This window comes from Gigantopelta aegis, chromosome 1, assembly GCF_016097555.1.
Source record: "Gigantopelta aegis isolate Gae_Host chromosome 1, Gae_host_genome, whole genome shotgun sequence".
In the NCBI taxonomy this organism is placed as follows: Eukaryota; Metazoa; Mollusca; class Gastropoda; order Neomphalida; family Peltospiridae; genus Gigantopelta; species Gigantopelta aegis.
The window spans coordinates 16610746-16632038 of record NC_054699.1 but is presented as its reverse complement, the minus strand read 5'-3'; the positions used below and the strand labels follow the sequence as shown (position 1 = coordinate 16632038).

At 39.7% G+C, this 21293-nt stretch overlaps 3 protein-coding genes across 7 annotated transcripts in view; 2 read left to right on the top strand and 1 right to left on the bottom strand.

Moving 5' to 3' along the window:
• The window catches only part of LOC121371237 (FERM, ARHGEF and pleckstrin domain-containing protein 2-like), a 252110-nt gene that overhangs the window by 118814 nt on the left and 112003 nt on the right, over nt 1-21293 (bottom strand). The gene's annotated exons all lie outside the window — the stretch shown is intronic.
• Nucleotides 1700-7209, top strand: LOC121371273 (probable xyloglucan galactosyltransferase GT14). Of its 2 annotated transcripts, XM_041497046.1 has the most exons (3): nt 1700-2084; nt 3729-3867; nt 5752-7209. In XM_041497046.1, the coding sequence occupies exons 2-3, from the start codon at nt 3755-3757 to the stop codon at nt 7082-7084; spliced, it is 1446 nt and encodes a 481-aa protein (XP_041352980.1). In that variant the 5' UTR covers nt 1700-2084; nt 3729-3754; the 3' UTR covers nt 7085-7209. The 2 variants fall into 2 exon arrangements, with proteins under 2 accessions (XP_041352980.1, XP_041352989.1); XM_041497055.1 differs by lacking the exon at nt 3729-3867.
• LOC121371285 (probable xyloglucan galactosyltransferase GT17) lies at nt 18833-20219 on the top strand. Its single transcript, XM_041497068.1, has one exon. It carries the CDS (start codon nt 19184-19186, stop codon nt 19862-19864), a length of 681 nt encoding a protein of 226 aa, XP_041353002.1. The 5' UTR covers nt 18833-19183; the 3' UTR covers nt 19865-20219.

The following is a 21293-nucleotide window of genomic DNA, read 5'->3' as shown; positions in this document are numbered from 1 at the left end:
CTTACAATGCAGCAAACTTGGGAATGTCCCTTTAACACATCTTACAATGCAGCAAACTTGGGAATGTCCCTTTAACACCACTAGAGCACATTGATTTATTATTATTACCCATATGGGCAGAGAGAAGTGGGGAATAAAAAGTGATCTTTCCCTAGCTCATTCGAGTATTCTTTAAATCATCGGCTACTGGATGTTAAAGGGACAGACCCTAATTTAGTTAGCATTGAAACCCTCTTTAATCAATGAGCGGCAGGACTCAGCATTGAAACCCTCTTTAATCAATGAGCGGCAGGACTCAGCATTGAAACCCTCTTTAATCAATGTGCGGCAGGACTCAGCATTGAAACCCTCTTTAATCAATGAGCGGCAGGACTCGGGTAGCATTGAAACCCTCTTTAATCAATGAGCGGCAGGACACGGGTAGCATTGAAACCCTCTTTAATCAATGTGCGGCAGGACTCAGTTAGCACTGAAACCCTCTTTAATCAATGTGCGGCAGGACTCAGCATTGAAACCCTCCTTAATCAATGAGCGGCAGGACTCGGTTAGCATTGAAACCCTCTTTAATCAATGAGCGGCAGGACTCGGGTAGCATTGAAACCCTCTTTAATCAATGAGCGGCAGGACTCGGGTAGCATTGAAACCCTCTTTAATCAATGAGCGGCAGGACTCGGGTAGCATTGAAACCTTCTTTAATCAATGAGCGGCAGGACTCGGGTAGCATTGAACCCCTCTTTAATCAATGTGCGGCAGGACTCGGTTAGCACTGAAACCTTCTTTAATCAATGAGCGGCAGGACTCGGGTAGCATTGAAACCTTCTTTAATCAATGAGCGGCAGGACTTGTTAGCATTGAAACCCTCCTTAATCAATGAGCGGCAGGACTCGGTTAGCATTGAAACCCTCTTTAATCAATGAGCGGCAGGACTCGGGTAGCATTGAAACCTTCTTTAATCAATGAGCGGCAGGACTCGGGTAGCATTGAAACCCTCTTTAATCAATGTGCGGCAGGACTCGGTTAGCACTGAAACCTTCTTTAATCAATGAGCGGCAGGACTCGGGTAGCATTGAAACCTTCTTTAATCAATGAGCGGCAGGACTCGGGTAGCATTGAAACCCTCCTTAATCAATGAGCGGCAGGACTCGGTTAGCATTGAAACCCTCTTTAATCAATGAGCGGCAGGACTCAGCATTGAAACCCTCTTTAATCAATGAGCGGCAGGACTCGGGTAGCATTGAAACCCTCTTTAATCAATGAGCGGCAGGACTCGGGTAGCATTGAAACCCTCTTTAATCAATGAGCGGCAGGACTCGGTAAGTGAGTAAAACATAAGTTTGTGACTTTCAAATGGTGAAATACCCTCTAAAAATAGACTAAAATTCAAGTAAATAACTTTCTTCTCAAACACACATGCGTTTTTAAAAATATGAAAAATGCATTTTGTGACATTAAAACATCACGATGACGAAAAACACTTCGAATGTATGGAAATTGATAATCTAAACCATGAAATCTAAGTAAAGTATGATTTCAGTTATCAAAAACGGCTACAATAGTAAAATAAATATGCGTTAGTGTTTAAAAACTAGGGTATGTCCCTTTAAAGAGTCGCGAATGAATGCCCAACTGTGAGACACTTGAGAGCCAACCAGTGAGACAACCCATTCTGACGACTGTGATTTGGGTTAGCGGTGTGGGATGTAGGTAATAGTGTGGATGTTCACTGTGAGGTCAGTATAGACCCAAATGTACCACAGGCCCGTACGTAAGTGGAGGGGAGAGTAGTTAGGTATATCTGATAAAAATACACCATAAATGATGTCATTATAAATGCATTATGCAGGCATGTTCGAACAAGCAGTTTTACAGATTCTATTGAAAATAGTTTTATGTTTTATGTTGACGTCGCTGTGATTTCTAAAGGACAGACATGAATGGTGGTCATACATGCACTTGATGGATCTGAACCATAGCTAATGTCACTGCATTCCAGCAGAACGTGACTGATTTAATCTACACAAGAAAATGCCCAGTTAGCCAGCAATTCAGTCCAAAATCAAAATTGTCGAAAAGTCAATTACCAGGTCAGTACTGCCATTTTGTTTCACTTTTTAACTGCAGGGTCAGCCCTATGTTCCCTCTGCTTATATAGCCTACATGTATGGCAGATAAGGGCTCGTTTCTATTTTCCCTTGGCTAACTCTAACCCTAGCCTTGTGGGTACATAGAGCTGAGAGGACATAGAGCTGACCCTGCACTTAGCAACTTCGCTACTATAGATACTTGCGAATTTTATTTTAATTTGGTAAATAAATTTGACATAATAATTGTTATTTTATAAGAAAATGACAGGGTGATTGCAATTTTTTAAGTTTAAATAGATGATTTAGCGGCATTTTCGTGGGGTCTGCTCTATGTTCCCTCAGGTTAGGATTCCTCAGCTCTATGTTCTATAAAGGTTAGGGTTAGGGTCCCTCAGCTCTATGTTCCCTCAAGGTTAGGGTTCCTCAGCTCTATGTTCCCTCAAGGTTAGGGTTAGGGTCTCTCAGCTCTATGTTCCCTCAAGGTTAGGGTTAGGGTCTCTCAGCTCTATGTTCCCTCAGGGTTAGGGTTAGGGTCGCTCAGCTCTATGTTCCCTCAAGGTTTGGGTTAGGGTCTCTCAGCTCTATGTTCCCTCAAGGTTTGGATTAGGGTTATCTGACGGAACATAGAGCTACGGAAATATAGATATGATCCCACACAGAGCTGATCCTGTACAAGCGTGTATTCTAAACTGCATTTGCGAACAGATGAGAATATGAGAATGTGTTCCCGAGATGAAAATACACGGGAACCGTTTCCAACATGGCAGTCAGTAAATCAAGTAATAACACGTCTACTAATTCAACTCTGTGTTACTATTTTTTGTTTGATGATGATGACAACGAGGAGGATGTAGAGAATGATGACAGGATAGAAAGTATTTTTTAACTGTTGGAGAATATGTTAAAGAAATAACATTCAGAACAACCATGATGTTTGCTGAGGACGTAATTGCTATGAACTTAGAATATTATAATGATTATATTTCATATTTTTCTTAAGTATTTTGGTGCACCACTACAGAGTTGCATCTAGGATCTAAAAAAGGGGGCACTGTCCCCACCTGTCAGAAAAAAGGGGTGTCCCAAGACTCAAAGGAGGGGTACATTAAAAAAAACAAAAAAACATACGTAAATGTGCTCATTATAGACATAGTTTCGATACATTTAATGAAGGATAATTATGTTGTGTTTTGTTATTACATTGTTTATTTCATTATATGTAGACACAATAATTCTAAGTGTTTACTAGCAGCTTAAAAGTACACTTCAACAACATCAAATTTTGTATAGTAATCCGCTCGCGAAAATCCAAATATGAACCTTAAGACTCCTGAACCTTTGGACTGCTGAACCTTAAGACTACTGAACCTTAGGACTGCTGAACCTTTGGACTGCTGAACCTTAAGACTACTGAACCTTAAGACTACTGAACCTTAGGACTACTGAACCTTAAGACTACTGAACTGTAAGACTACTGAACCTTAGGACTACTGAACCTTTGGACTGCTGAACCGTAAGACTACTGAACATTTGGACTACTGAACATTTGGACTACTGAACTTAGGGTTAGGGTTAGCATTGAACCTTCGGACAATAGAGCTGTAACCCCTGTTGATGCAAGATGAGAATAAATTTGTGTTTCAGGGTAAAGTCCATCTTATTCAAACGAGATGATTATGAGGAAGATGAGGTGCAGACCTCTAAAGTATCTCTCTTACTTTCTGGTGATAGTAGTTGGACTGGCTGCCTTCTTTCTGAATGCTGACATCATTCAGTTTATCAGGTATGAACACACTCGAATCATGATCAAATCTGTAGTCAGGGTTTCTGCCAGAGGGTAAAACGGGTATGGTGCCATACCCAAAAGTTTATTTTCTAACGTTAACTTTTTGACAAAATTAATTACTGTACGATTTTCTTAACCCTAATTCTAAATGTAACCCATTTTCTTTCTGGGGGAGGTCCTCCATACCCCCCTGTTGACTATGGTTGCATTCAATTCTATAGTGTTCCATACCCAAAAATTTCTTTCTGGCAAAAACACTGGTAGTATATAATATTAATACAGTAGTTGGACTGGCTGTCTTCTTTCTGAATGCTGACATTATCAGGTATGAACACACTCGAATCATGATCAAATCTGTAGTATATAATAATAATACAGTAGGAGAAATGGCTGCCTTCTTTCTGAATGCTGACATCATCAGGTATGAACACACTCGAATCATGATCAAATCTGTAGTATATAATAATAATACAGTAGGAGAAATGGCTGTCTTCTTTCTGAATGCTGACATTATCAGGTATGAACACACTCGAATCATGATCAAATCTGTAGTATATAATAATAATACAGTAGTTGGACTGACTGCCTTCTCTCTGAATGCTGACATCATTCAGTTTATCAGGTATGAACACACTCGAATCATAATCATCATAATGGTAATATACGAAGAGTTTCAGATTTGTTTTACATCAATTTTCAGTATACAGGCAGTTGTGCATTTGAATGCTCAGGTTCTAGATTGTGGCTAGCAAAGTTTGGTGTGTGTGTGTGTGTGTGTGTGTGTGTGTGTGTGTGTGTGTGTGTGTGTGTGTGTGTGTGTGTGTGTGTGTGTGTGTGTGTGTGTGTGTGTGTGTGTGTGTGTGTCAAATCGTTCTTACAACTGGTTATTATCCACATGGTTCAACATAACCGGGTTAATAATAATCATACGAAGCACATGTGTAATAACAAGAGTAATGATGTAACTTTAGGAAGCGACGTCATAACATGACGTTGCTTCTCCAGTCCTAGCTCAGACTGTGCATGTGAAATATGACGTCATTTCGTTGTCTCCTTTTAGTTGTGGTTGAAACATTTTGAGACAGCCCTTGTTATTCATATCAAAAATTACAATAATAATATGGATAATAAAAAATGTATTACACTCGCGTGTGTGTTGTACTGAGTTTACGAAACTCAAGTCAGGATTTATGTATTACATGTGTACCTTCGCTATCGCTCAGGCAATACAAAAATAACAAGTGTAATGATGTAATTTTAGGAAGCAACATCATAACATGACATTGCTTCCAGTCCTAGCCCAGACTGTGCATGTAAAATATGACGTCATTTTGTTGTCTCCTTTTAGTTGTGGTTGAAACATTTTGAGATGGTCCTTCTTATTCATAACAAAAATTACAATAATAATATGGATAATAAAGAAATTATTACACTCGAGTGTGTTGTACCGACTCTCTCTCAGGCAAATTAAAAATCGTGACACTCGTTTTGTAAAATCCGTAAAACACACAAGCTCATATAATAATCTCTATTTATTATACAGTTTATGACCCTCATGAAATAATTGATATCTTCAGGACTGTTACTTTGACCACCGTTATTTCAAAAATAATTCTTTGCGCCATGATTTGTATATCAAAGGCTGTGGTTTGTCCCATCTGTGGTAAAGTGCATATAAAAGATGCTGCCAAAGAACAAATGTAGGCTTCCTCTGAAGACATGTCAGAATTAACAAATGTTTAACATCTACTATGGATGATGAGTTAATCAATGTGCTCTAGTGGTGTCCTTAAACAAAACAAACATTAACTTTCTAAACAGAACTTAGTAGAAAGAAATGTGCTGTGCTCTAAAACAACTATTCAACTTCTTTCCTTTCAGAAGTAATGGTTCAAAAAACAAAATGGCTGACAGCTACAGAGTTACATCAAAAGAAACAACTCTTGGCAGTCTTGCGGACACAGACGACAAGATGACACGTCTAGGATCACAGCTCAACAAGAGAACAACCCACAAACCTCTCAAGATATACATATACAATCTGAGCAGTGAATTCAACACAGACATTTCTCACTGCATTGAAACCGATGACAGTCAGGCTCCTTTCCTTCACAGCGTCGACTATTCCAACCACGGCATGGGCAAACTGCTGTACTGCCAGGGTGAGATCTGCGTTCACAACACTAATCAATTTTCACTGGACGTTATTCTACACCATCAGTTTGCTCACAGCCGATATCGCACTGACGATTCCTCGGAGGCCGATGTCTTTTACGTCCCAGCGTACATGGGGTCGATGTGTTTTTGTCACAAATATGACAACAGGACAGAAGAGTTGGTGAAACAGTTATTTCATTATTTAAACACAATGTCGTATTTCGGACAAGGGAAACCTCATGTGACAACATTGGCCAGAATTGAACGCGAGGAGATTACTGTTATATTAGCCCATCCTGCGTGGAAAAATCTCACCTATATGACAATTGAAAAGGATAACTTAAATTTTCGAAAAATGTTTGGCATTGAATCACAGCATGCCATTGTTGTGCCATATCCATCGTACATTCACTTCAATTACACAAAAGTAACAGACGATGATGCATATGCAGCCGAGAACGTATCGAAGTACATGTACAACCGAAGACTCTTTCTATTGTTTGCAGCAAGTTTGCGCAGAACTAATCCTTTCCGCGGAAAAATAATCGACCAGTTTGTTGTGAAGACGGAACTTGGTTATAAGGAATACTTCAAGTCCGATGATGTTGTCAACCGGGACCAAGTGATGTTGGTAACACGGGAGCGTATAGGAAATCATTACAACATGACGATCGAATGGATGTTTAATTCTGTTTTTTGCCTCCAGCCACACGGTGACTCTCCAACATGGAAATCATTCTATGATTCAATTCTTAGCGGTTGCATTCCGGTGGTTTTTCAGTTTCCAATCGAAAACGTGGAATTTCCATTTCAACGAGCATTAAACTATAGCGATTTTATTGTGCGGATTCCAGTAAATCGCAATGGTGATTTGGAAGAAAATATACCTGTTTATGATTACCTATGTAAAATCCCACTAACTGAAATAAGTAGACTCCAGACAAATTTAATAAAAGTGCTTCATCTTTTCCAATATCCTGTGATCGGCACAGAACAGAACAGTGACGAGAAAGATGCACTAGAAATGATTGTAGATGAAATAAGAGTGACCGTATAACCTCTAGGATCAGACGGACTTGCATCCGTTTTCTGGCTGTTTTTTTCTTTCTGGATGTTGTTTTCTTTCCAACATATTACATACCTATTCAATCTTACTATAGAGATAAAGACATTTTCAAACCGTGTTATAAATTTATCTTGTATCACACATGTGCCATCTGGCCTGGAACTCTTTTTTTTACTACAGTTAGACATCATGTCTGATTTACAAATTATGTCACATCATATTTGAAACATTACACAAGATTTCTGCAGAGTATGATTCTTAACGTTAAGTAAATCCATGAAAGCAGTGTCTGCGCTTAACTTTTTTTTTTTAGTTGCCATCCGGGCAAGTGGTGACAGCACTTTCACTTGTCCGGATCTATTTTCACTTGCCCGAATAATTTTTTTTTAGAAAAACAACAATATTGCAACAGATTATAAGAGAAAACATTTATTTTGAGTATTTTCCTGCACTCAACCAACCCACTCTTTAAATAAATAACAGACATGCCACTGTGACTCGCCACTGTGACTCCCCACTGTCACTGTCAATACATTTGTGGTATTGTGTACACATAACCAGGGCTGAATCTTGTCGACATGAATTTGTGCCCAATTTTACATGCCACTTAACTTACCTTACACCTATTCTTACATTGGGCATATGTTTATATGTAAAAGCAGACCTACACTTTTTCATGGTGCAAAGTAGGCTACATAGCTGTATTTTTATTTATTTATTAATTATTGATTTAAGGCGGGCAACCTTACTGTGGGTTTTCAGTCACCCGTCGTCGTTTTTAGTCAGGCGACCGTTAAGTTCGAACCCTGTGAAAGGAGGATTGATTAATAGATTTAAGAAAGTGTAGTTATGACGTTAAATTAATATCCTTTTTTAGTAAAACATAAAAGAAGGTATGTAATAAATACGGAACTTCACATATGTTGTTTTCACTTCCTATTTATTGCACTCATTTATTTTGTGCATGGACAAACCACTCGAGCACTACGCAGTATATATTCTAGTGGTATATATTCTAGTGGTATATATTCTAGCGGTATATATTCTAGCGGTATATATTCCAGCGGTATATAGTGGTATATATTCTAGTGGTACATATTCTAGTGGTACATATTCTAGTGGTATATAGTGGTATATATTCTAGTGGTATATAGTGGTATATATTCTAGTGGTACATATTCTAGTGGTACATATTCTAGTGGTACATATTCTAGTGGTACATATTCTAGTGGTACATATTCTAGTGGTATATATTCTAGCGGTATATATTCCAGCGGTATATAGTGGTATATATTCTAGTGGTACATATTCTAGTGGTACATATTCTAGTGGTATATAGTGGTATATATTCTAGTGGTATATAGTGGTATATATTCTAGTGGTACATATTCTAGTGGTACATATTCTAGTGGTACATATTCTAGTGGTATATAGTGGTATATATTCTAGTGGTATATATTCTAGTGGTATATATTCTAGTGGTATATATTCTAGCGGTATATATTCCAGCGGTATATATTCCAGCGGTATATATTCTAGCGGTATATATTCTATATATTCCAGCGGTATATATTCCAGCGGTATATATTCCAGCGGTATATATTCTAGAGCTGGGCGGTATACCGTATATACCGTTCGGTATCGGTATTATGTCAATACCGATTTACCGTACCGAGCAAATTTCAAAATACCGAAATTTCGGTATTGAAAAATAGTTCCCGGAAAGCACTAATAATATATCTGACGAACGCAAAATGGGTTGGTATAAATCAGACGAGAGCCTTGTGTATGGAATTTAATTGTATTTAGATGAAATTAGCGGGTGAGCCATAACACAGGCATGCATTTAAAGCCGAGTATACCAAAAATAGCGCTCCTTATCGGTATCGTGTCAATACCGAACCGATACCGAGGTAAATCACGCCAAAAATACCGATATCGATACCGAACCTCAAATTCCAATACCGCCCAGCTCTAATATATTCTAGTGGTATATATTCCAGCGGTATATATTCCAGCGGTATATATTCTAGTGGTATATATTCCAGCGGTATATATTCCAGCAATATATATTCTAGCGGTACATATTCTAACGGCTGTTATGTAGAATGTAAAGATATTAAGCCAAAAGATTTGAAATTTTATGGGACTTTTTTTTCACTTCTGTACCCTGCAGGGGTAGAATTAAAAAACAATGGTGGGTGGGGGGTGGGCTGGGAGTATGACAAGTGTTGTCTTCATTTAATAACAGAAATTAGGATATCAAGACAAGATAATATGGCACAGAGGCAACTTACTTTGGATCAAGTTTTCTCAAACAAAAAGGAATTAAATGGTTTATTTAATGACGCACTCAACACATTTTATTTACGGTTATATGGTGTCGGACATATGGTTAAGGACCACACAGATATTGAGAGGAAACCCGCCACTGCCACTCTGTAATATATATATATATATATATTTATATATATATATATATATATATATATATATTTATATATATATATATATATATATTGCCCATGATGCATCATATTCAGAATAAGATCATTTGTTATTTATTATCAAATTTGGAAAAATGGCTGTTATGTAGAATGTAAGGATATTAAGCCACAGGATTTCAAATTTTATGGGACTCTCTTAATAGATAATATCTTACAAAGGCAACTTACTTTCAATCAAGTTTTCTCAAACAAAAAGGAACGAAATGGTTTATTTAATGATGCACTCCACACATTTTATTTACGGTTATATGGTTAAGGACCACACATATATTGAGAGAGGAAACCTGCTGTCACCACTCTATGGGCTACTCTTTTCGATTAGCAGCAAGGGATCTTTTATATGCACTATCCCACAGACAGGATATGTACTGGAAGAGTAGTTCAGTACACCCAGAGATGGATGACTTTATATTTTATGGCACAAAATGTCAAAATACTGACACAACTGTAGCTTATTGTCAAATAGCTAATTTATTTAGGCCTATTGTTTGTTTCATAGCTATTAGAGAGCTTAAATCAGAACTTAAATTAGTAGCAAGGGATCTTTTATATGCACCATCCGACAAACAGGATAGCACATACCACAGCCTTTGATATACCAGTTGTGGTATAGTCACTGGAACGAGAAATAGCCCAATGGGCCCACCAATGAGGATCAAAGAAAGAAATGTTTTATTTAACGATGCACTCAACACATTTTATTCATGGTTATATGGCATCAGACATATGGTTAAGGTCAACACAGATATTGAGAGAGGAAACCCGCTGTCGCCACTTCATGGGCTACTCTTTTCAATTAGCAGCAAGGGATCATTTATATGCACCATCCCAGACAGGGTAGTGCATACCACGGCCTTTGATATACCAGTCGTGGTGCACATGCTGGAGCGAGAAATAGCCCAATGGGCCCACTGATGAGGATCGACCCTAAACTGACCGCGCATCAAGCTAGCGCTTTACCACTGGGCTACATCCCATCCCAAGAAGGAATAAAAACTTATCTTAGTGATCGAGAATCAAGACATACACATACATGTACACATGGAATGAGGAATAGCCCAATGTGCCCATCAGTGGGGATCGAGAGCGAGCCCTTTACCACTGGGCTACGTCCCGCTCCTCAATGAGGATCCATCCCAGACCGACCTCACATCAGGTGAGCATTTTACCACTGGGCTACGTCCCACTCCCCAGTGAGGATCCATCCCAGACCGACCTCACATCAGGTGAGCATTTTACCACTGGGCTACGTCCCACTCCCCAGTGAGGATCCATCCCAGACCGACCTCACATCAGGTGAGCATTTTACCACTGGGCTACGTCCCACTCCCCAGTGAGGATCCATCCCAGACCGACCTCACATCAGGTGAGCATTTTACCACTGGGCTACGTCCCACTCCCCAGTGAGGATCCATCCCAGACCGACCTCACATCAGGTGAGCATTTTACCACTGGGCTACGTCCCACTCCCCAGTGAGGATCCATCCCAGACCGACCTCACATCAGGTGAGCATTTTACCACTGGGCTACGTCCCACTCCCCAGTGAGGATCCATCCCAGACCGACCTCACATCAGGTGAGCATTTTACCACTGGGCTACGTCCCGCTCCCCAGTGAGGATCCATCCCAGACCGACCTCACATCAGGTGAGCATTTTACCACTGGGCTACGTCCCGCTCCCCAGTGAGGATCCATCCCAGACCGACCTCACATCAGGTGAGCATTTTACCACTGGGCTACGTCCCGCTCCCCAGTGAGGATCCATCCCAGACCGACCTCACATCAGGTGAGCATTTTACCACTGGGCTACGTCCCACTCCCCAGTGAGGATCCATCCCAGACCGACCTCACATCAGGTGAGCATTTTACCACTGGGCTACGTCCCGCTCCCCAGTGAGGATCCATCCCAGACCGACCTCACATCAGGTGAGCATTTTACCACTGGGCTACGTCCCGCTCCCCAGTGAGGATCCATCCCAGACCGACCTCACATCAGGTGAGCATTTTACCACTGGGCTACGTCCCGCTCCCCAGTGAGGATCCATCCCAGACCGACCTCACATCAGGTGAGCATTTTACCACTGGGCTACGTCCCACTCCCCAGTGAGGATCCATCCCAGACCGACCTCACATCAGGTGAGCATTTTACCACTGGGCTACGTCCCACTCCCCAGTGAGGATCCATCCCAGACCGACTTCACATCAGGTGAGCATTTTACCACTGGGCTACGTCCCACTCCCCAGTGAGGATCCATCCCAGACCGACCTCAGACCAGGTGAGCATTTTACCACTAGGCTACGTCCCACTCCCCAGTGAGGATCCATCCCAGACCGACTTCACATCAGGTGAGCATTTTACCACTGGGCTACGTCCCGCCCTGTCACATGTTTGGTATATAATATCCGAACCACAATCCTCCAAAACCAGTTTCAACCAGCCACCATTACTGCCCATCAGTTGCACATGATTTAAAGTTTGATTTGTTTAATGACACCACTAGAGCACATTGGTTCATTATTACAGTGAAACCCTTCTGAACGGAATACCCTGGGGACCAAGTAAAATGTCTGATATTTAGAGGTATTTGGTTTAGAGAGGTTACGTTCTGTATCAATTTAAAAAAAAAGGACTGTGAAAAATGTCCGATTTGGGGTAATTCTGGTTTACATAGGGTCCGGTTTACAGAGGGTCCAGTTTTGAGAGGTTTCACTGTATTACCCATATGGGCAGAGAGAAGTGGGGAAAGAAAAGTGATCTTTCCCTAGCTCGTTGAGTATTCTCTAAATCATCGGCTAGTGGATGTTAAAGAGTCGCGCATGAATGCCCAAACTGTAAGACACTTGAGAGCTCATACATCCGGGTACGACAACCAGTAAGGAGCGAGAGCGAGAGCGAGAGCGAGAGCGTGAGTGTGAGTATGAGTGTGAGTGTGTGTGTGTGTGTGGGGGGGGGGGGGGGGGTAGATAATAGTGTTGATGATCATTGTGAGGTCAGTATAGACCCAAATGTACCACAGGCCTGTACACAAAGGTGTAAAAATACAGCATAAATTATGCCATTTTTTTAACTTCAAAATAATTTCATTAGCCTTTATTGGTCCCATCAAGAGAAATATGCTCGGTGCAAGTGCTTTACACCTACTCATTGAGCCTTGCGGAGCACTCACTCAGGGTTTGGAGTCGGTATCTGGGATCTGGGATCCGAACTCAGTACCTACCAGCCTGTTGACCGATGGCCTAACCACGACGCCACCGAGGCCGGTTGTAAAGACTAACGATGCAATCTTGGAGATTTTAAAAGTGCTTTTCTATATTTTAAATGATGCCCCAGGTGTTGGCGCAATTGATGTTAAAAGTGTATTTTTCATTGAAGCAACAGAGGCAGATCTAAGGGGGGGGGGGGGAGGGACCTTTCTCCCCTAAATATATTCCAGGGCCTCTCTTTTCTTTCTTTTTTCTGGCTTTAAAAAAACAAATCATTGGGTTGCCTTATTTAACAAGTTGGTCAATGTATCCTTTTTCACTTAGTCCCCCCCCCCCACCTTAAAATTTCCTGCATCTGCCCCTGGAAAAAAGCCTAATTTTCACTGTGCTCTTTGATCCGAGTCTCCTTATTTAAGACGAGCCATTATAAATGCATTATGCAGGCATTTTCGAGCAAGCAGTTTCACAGATTCTATTGAAAATAGTTTTATCTTTTATGTTGATGTCACTGTGATTTCTAAAGGACTGACATGAATGGTGGTCATACATGCACATGATGTATCTGAACCATAGCTAATGTCACTGCGTTCCAGCGGAACGTGACTGATTTAATCCACACAAAAAAAAAACCAGTTAGCCAGCCATTCAGTCCAAAATTAAAATTGTCGAAAAGTCAACTACCAGGTCAGTACTGCCATTTTGTTTCACTTTTTAACTGCGGGGTCAGCCCTATGTTCCCTCTGCTTATATAGCCTAACCCTAAACTTGTGGGAAGACAGAGCTTAGGACACACAGAGCTGAGAGACCCTAACCCTGACCTTGTTTGAACACAGAGCTTAAGACACATAGCACTGAGAGACCCTAACCCTGACCTTGTTTGAATACAGAGCTTAGGACACATAGAGCTGAGAGACCCTAACCCTAACCTTGTGGAAACATAGAGATGAGGGAACAGAGCTGAGAGACCCTAACCCTAACCTTGTGGGAACACAGAGCTTAGGACACATAGAGATGAGAGACCCTAACCCTAACCTTGTGGGAACATAGAAATGAGGGAACATAGTGCTGAGAGATCCTAACCCTAACCTTGTGGGAACACAGAGATGAGAGATCCTAACCCTAACCTTGTGAGAACACAGAGCTTAGGACACATAGAGCTGAGAGACCCTAAGCCTAACCTTATGGGAACATAGAAATGAGGTAACATAGCGCTGAGAGACCCTAACCCTAACCTTGTGGAAACACAGAAATGAGGGAACATAGAGCTGAGAGACCCTAACCCTAACCTTGTGTGAACATAGAAATGAGGGAACATAGCGCTGAGAGATCCTAACCCTAACCTTGTGGGAACACAGAGCTTAGGACACATAGAGCTGAGAGACCCTAACCCTAACCTTGTGGAAACATAGAGATGAGGGAACAGAGCTGAGAGACCCTAACCCTAACCTTGTGGGAACACAGAGCTTAGGACACATAGAGATGAGAGACCCTAACCCTAAACTTGTGGGAACATAGAAATGAGGGAACATAGTGCTGAGAGATCCTAACCCTAACCTTGTGGGAACACAGAGATGAGAGATCCTAACCCTAACCTTGTGAGAACACAGAGCTTAGGACACATAGAGCTGAGAGACCCTAAGCCTAACCTTATGGGAACATAGAAATGAGGTAACATAGCGCTGAGAGACCCTAACCCTAACCTTGTGGAAACACAGAAATGAGGGAACATAGAGCTGAGAGACCCTAACCCTAACCTTGTGTGAACATAGAAATGAGGGAACATAGCGCTGAGAGATCCTAACCCTAACCTTGTGGGAACACAGAGCTTAGGACACATAGAGCTGAGAGACCCTAACCCTAACCTTGTGGGAACATAGAAATGAGGGAACATAGCACTGAGAGACCCTAACCCTAACCTTGTGGGAACATAGAGCTGAGAGACCCTAATCCTAACCTTGTGGGAACATGTATGTCTGTTAAGTCTTAGACATACAGTATTTGTTGTCAGACATGGTCTACACGAGTTATACAACATCTGCTACATGTATATTGAATTTAATTTATCAAATATACTTTAATACAGCTGTTACTGACTAAACTGAGACGAGAATTTTGTACTTGCTTGTAGTTGTAGTATACATACTACTTGCCTGTGTTTGGGTCATCATATTTTACATACAGTGTACCTTGTAAACTCATGGTGAGTACGTTTTGTAGTGTAACAGGTTAATTACATTGTTTTCAGGGCATCAAATAGTCAATAATATATACAAAACACTGGCGTTCAATAAGCTAGGGAGTTGAATGATAAGCCATTTTTCTGAGTGCAAGTTTTCCACGTAGTGACACAATAATTCCAAGTGTTTACTAGCAGCTTAAAAGTACACTTCAACAACATCAAATTTTTATTAGTAATCCACTTGCAAAAATCCAAATATTGAATCATGTTAATGGAAAGTGGACCTACGTGTAATACACAGTGTTCCTTTGTATCTTTCTCTTGGGGACCACTCTATAGTCCGAATGTTCAATGGTCCAAAGGCACAAAAGTCTGGGGTTAGGTCTATAAACCTTCGGACTACTGAACCTTCGGACTACTGAACCTTCAGACTGTTGAACCTTTGGACTAGTAAACCTTCGGACTAGTGAACTTAGGGTTAGGGTTAGGGTTTAACCTTCGGACAGACCATTGAACCTTGGACCATTGAACCTTCAGACCATTGAACGTTCGGAGCATTGAACCTCATTCTCAAATCATTCTTAGAACTGGTTATTATACAGTTTATGACCCTCATGAAATAATTAATATCTTCAGGACTGTTACTTTTACCACTATTACTGAAATAATCATTCTTTGCGCCATGATTTGTATATCAAAGGCTGTGGTTTGTCCCATCTGTGGTAAAGTGCATATAAAAGATGCTGCCAAAGAACAAATGTAGGCTTCCTCTGTAGACATGTCAGAATTAACAAATGTTTAACATCCACTGTGGATGATGAATTAATCAATGTGCTCTAGTGGTGTCCTTAAACAAAACAAACATTAACTTTCTAAACAGAACTTAGTAGAAAGAAATGTGCTGTGCTCTAAAACAACTATTCAACTTCTTTCCTTTCAGAAGTAATGGTTCAAAAAACAAAATGGCTGACAGCTACAGGTTGCACTATACCAATTAATTTCCGGCTGGGTCGAAGTTCGAGGTGTACCGAACTTTTGATAGAGAAGTTAACACCACAAGTCCTGTGATTGGTTATAAATGTGAGTGTGTTGGTTGTAAAAAAAATTCCATCTGGGCTAAAAATGTATGCAATTTTATTTGATGTAGTACCACCGTGTCAAGTAGCCTTGTGCTTGGAACATGTATGGGGTACCTGTAAAAAAAAGTACTAAAATTTTGTGCGAAACTAGGGGTGTTGCAGAAACATCTGGTTATACCGAAAATGAGCCATTTTCTGCAGTTAATACTTTGAGGTAGGGGTTGTAGTACTGATATTTATGGGTCACAGTTTGGTTGATATATTGCATATAGTGTTTTTAAACGCAAACGTTAACATGGTCGCCTATGGGATTTGAATTGGTATAGTCCAACCTACAGATCTGGCCTAAGATTACAGTTATCTTCCCATTTGGTTGTCCAAAATCCGGAAATTTGACCGCGCAAGTAGTCTGCTGTTTGACTGTGATTATTTCATGGCAGACAGCTATGAAGTGGCAACTGTTTGACTGAAGTGACAGGGGATAGCATGTAGTTTGTAAACATGTGTAACTTGCTGACATTGAAGACTTGTTTGTGGTAATTCCGGCCCATGCAAAAGTACTGCTTTTTGTGTAAAATGGGTGTACTCCGGCCTGGTTTAGAGAGTGTGTCTGTTTAAACCAATATGCTGGGAGAAAGAGCTGGACAACAGGGGTTGTCCTTTTCAGGGTATGTGTCCCCCATGCAGGCAAAGGTACATACAAAACTTCACGGGCATGCTGATATTAATAAAAATGTTATAGCCACTAAGGCTATATAGAAACATATAGCGAAATTAATTGTGGTCTGAGGCCTGATATAGTTCACACATTACACCGGTTAAATGCTTGATTCTGATGAAAGTATTTTAACCAGAGAGGTGAAATTACACAGACTGATTGTGAATACCACAAGGAATATGAAAACTAATTTATTTATTTTCTAAATATTTTATTAAATTAAAAAACTTTTTTTTTGAATTTATTAAAAATTAAAATTAAAATTTTCAACTTTTAAATTTCAATATCCTCCAAAATAGCATAAAATGACCTCTGATGTTACTACAGGTTGTTGCAATATTTTTTAACAGTTTTGAGCTAATAATTTGGTAAAAAAGAGCAAAAGTTGGATTTTGTTAGTCAATATTGAGATTTTAATTTTGTTTTACATATTGAATTTTAATGAGTTTCTCAATTATTGCAATTGGACAGAAGATCTAAATATAATGAATATATCACTACTAAATGTAATTAAACACTTTAAATAAATAGTATACAGTTTTTAACAAGATTAAGTATTCTAATAATACATTTCACCTACATGTACATTTATGTAAATTACACACTTCAGTCATTTTTCAAAAATGGTCTTTTATCCTTAGAAAATCTAATAGGCTAATATTCTATGCTGTCTGAATGTATTTATTGTGTTCAGTAATCAGATGCTGGTATACTTGTTAAGTTTATTGCAGAAAATGTGCCAAAAAGGTTAACATTTGGCTTGTAATAAATATGGCAGAATAATCCATAATGCATATACAGTGGTCATTACTACAAACATCCTTCCAATCAAGAAATACTACACTGAGGTATCCAAGACACTGGCACATGACTACACTTGTTAACAGTTATCACTGGAAACTGAAAAATATGGTGCAAGTACCTCTTGGTAGGATTTATATCAGCATTTTGTGACAAAATCTTCATTTTCAAAGTTGTCGTCAACAAAAAACATATTATGGTGTATACCTAAGTAATATCTGTAGGGCATATTCATATTAATATGCATTTATATGGACTGTTTTGCCTTTTACAAAGTGGCTACATGTCTAATACAGTAAATGAAATAGATTAAGTAAATACAGCAGGTCAAAATTGAATCTGAGGCCTATCATGTCTAATTTTCCCTGAAATTAGTGTGTAAAAATGTGTTGCAAATGGCCCCAATTTTGTGACTTTCACCATCCCTCTGACACATTTCTAATAATGTATCATGAATTCAGTCACCATATCTTTAATAAGCCTCCGCTTATTATATCTAAAATGCAAAATTGTACAGTTTTAGATATTAATTATTTTTCAAAAATTTAAATTTAAGTTTAATATTTCATTAAAAATTAAGTAAAATCTAATGATTGATTTTTTTCCTTTAAATATTTCAAAATCTTTCCAAGACAACACTGTGCAGATAGAACATATGTAGAAGAAAAAATAGCTGCTCATTGTATGAAGAAATTCCAAAATTTGATAAAGTTATTACATTTTGAAGTTGGTGTCCCTTAAGTTTCCATTGCTAAAATTGGCCATGGCAAGGCACCGTGGTAGGTGTTTTAACACAGCCTCTATATACTCTCAGTTTAAAGGTGACATCCCGATACTTACTGAGCATTGCTTTAATATGTATACCATTGGAATGCATTAGTGTGGGGCAGTTTTTAGGGGAAAAAATTGACTGATAGGCCTCAGATTACAGTTATCTTCCCATTTGGTTGTCCAAAATCCGGAAATTTGACCGCGCAAGTAGTCTGCTGTTTGACTGTTATTATTTCACGGCAGACAGCTATGAAGTGGCAACTGTTTGACTGAAGTGACAGGGGATAGCATGTAGTTTGTAAACATGTGTAACTTGCTGACATTGAAGACTTGTTTGTGGTAATTCCGGCTCATGCAAAAGTACTGCTTTTTGTGTAAAATGGGTGTACTCCGGCCTGGTTTAGAGGGTGTGTCTGTTTAAACCAATATGCTGGGAGAAAGAGCTGGACAACAGGGGTTGTCCTTTTCAGGGTATGTGTCCCCCATGCAGGCAAAGGTACATACAAAACTTCACGGGCCTGCTGATATTAATAAAAAATTTATAGCCACTAAGGCTATATAGAAACATATAGCGAAATTAATTGTGGTCTGAGGCCATCTACATCAAAAGGAACAACTCTTGGCAGTCTTGCGGTAACAGAGGACAAGATCACATCTCTTGGATTATCACAGTCCAGTTTGTCACAACTTGACAACAGAACAACCCACAGGCCTCTCAAGATATATGTATAAAATCTGAGCAGTGAATTCAACAAAGACATTTCTCACTGCATTAAAACCGATAAAAATTCCGATTTCTTCATTCACTGCATTGACTATTCCAACCACGGCATGGGCAAACTGCTGTACCGCCACGACCAAATCTCCGTTCACAACACTAATCAATTTTCACTGGACGTTATTCTACACCATCAGTTTGCTCGCAGTCGACATCGTACTAATGATCCCTCGGAGGCCGATGTCTTTTACGTCCCAGCATACATGGGGTCGATGCTGTTCTGCAGCAACTATAACAATAACCTAAACAAGACTTCGGAGATGATCACTCGGTTGTTCCGGCATTTAAACACCTTTCCCTATTTTGCACAAGAGAAACCACACGTGACGTCACTTGCTAAAATAGAGCGTGAGCAGAATGACATTGTATTGGCTCACCCAGGATGGAAAAAACTAACGTACATGACTATTGAAAAGGCTAATAAAAAAATTCGGGATGCATTTCATATGCAGTTGCAGCATGTAATTGTTGCGCCATATCCATCCTACATCCATTTCAATAGTACAACAGCAACTAATACGTACGCTGAGGTTTTATGTACGCATGACAGGAATATCTTTTTACTTTTAGCAGCAAGTTTACAGATGTCGAATCCTTTTCGGGCCAAAATTATTGGCCAGTTTGTGATCAAGACCAAGCTTAGCTTTAAAGAATACCAGAGTTCTAACAGAGATCAAGTGATGCTGGTGACTGTGGAGTGTGAGGGTAACCACCAATACACGACAATTGAATGAATGCAAAATTCAGTTTTTTGCCTCCAGCCACACGGCGACTCTCCAACACGGAAATCATTCTATGATTCGATTCTCAGTGGTTGCATTCCAGTGGTTTTTCAGTTTCCACACGAAAATGTGGAATTTCCATTTCAACGAACATTAAACTATAGTGATTTTACGGTGCAGATTCCAGTAAATGACAATGGAGATTTGGAAGGAAATATACCTGTTTATGATTACCTTCGTAAAATTTCACTAACAGAAATCAAGAGACTCCAGGTGAATTTGTTAAAAGTGTTTCACCTTTTTCAGTATCCTGTGATAAATGCAGAATACAACAGTGATCATAATAGTGATCATAATAGTGATCAGAAAAATGCACTAGATATGATTGTAGATGAAATAAGAGTGATGTATAATCTTTAAGATCTACATATGTAACTATTTTATCTTCTGGGATGAGATCTACCTCAGTCAGTCGAGTGTGCACCTGATGTCATAGGATCAAACCCTCTCTGTGGACCCATTCTCTGACAATTTTGTCCACCATCTCAACCAGTTAGAAGTTTGTTTTGTTTAACGACACCACTAGAGCACATTGATTTATTAATCATCAGCTATTGGATGTCAAACATATGGTCATTTTGACACAGTCATAGAGATGAAACCCGCTAAATGTTTTCCATTAGTAGCAAGGGATCTTTTATATGCACCATCCCACAGACAGAATAGCACATACCACGACCTTTGATACATCAGTCGTCGTGTACTGGCTAGAGCGAGAAATAACCTAATAGGCCCACCGATGGGGATCGATCCTAGATCGACCGCACATCAAGTGAGCGTTTTCCCACTGGGCTATGCCCCGCCCTCGCAACCAGTTAACCACAAGTGGTATATTAAAGGCTGTGGTATGTGCTGTCCTGTCTGTGGAAAAGTGTATATAAAAGATCCCTTGCTGCTGATGAAAAAAAATAGCAGGTTTCCTCTGAAGACTACACGTCAAAATTACCAAAAGTTTGACATCCAATAGCCGATGATTAATAAATCAATGTGCTCTAGTGGTGTCGTTAAACAAAACAAACTTTAACTTTAATGTAGATCTTCTGGGACGGGATCTAGTTCAGTTGGTAAAACAATCACCTGAGGTCATGGGATCAAACCCTCTTGGTGGATCCATCGCCCCACCCCGCGTGTGTTTGTACATTGATAAATAAAACATCTTTCTTTCTTTCTAGAGTTGAACGAACAATTAAGGGTCAAAAGGATTTGTTCTGTAATTACATGTCGCGCTATATTAGTGGTTCACCTGGGATAATTACAGACTGTAAAAAACCAACAATGGGTTTCTAATAGACTTTAGTGATGTACAGTGGACTGCAGACACAAACATTAGGGACTTGATGACACGTTAAACATGAATGAATGAATGTTTAACGACACCCCA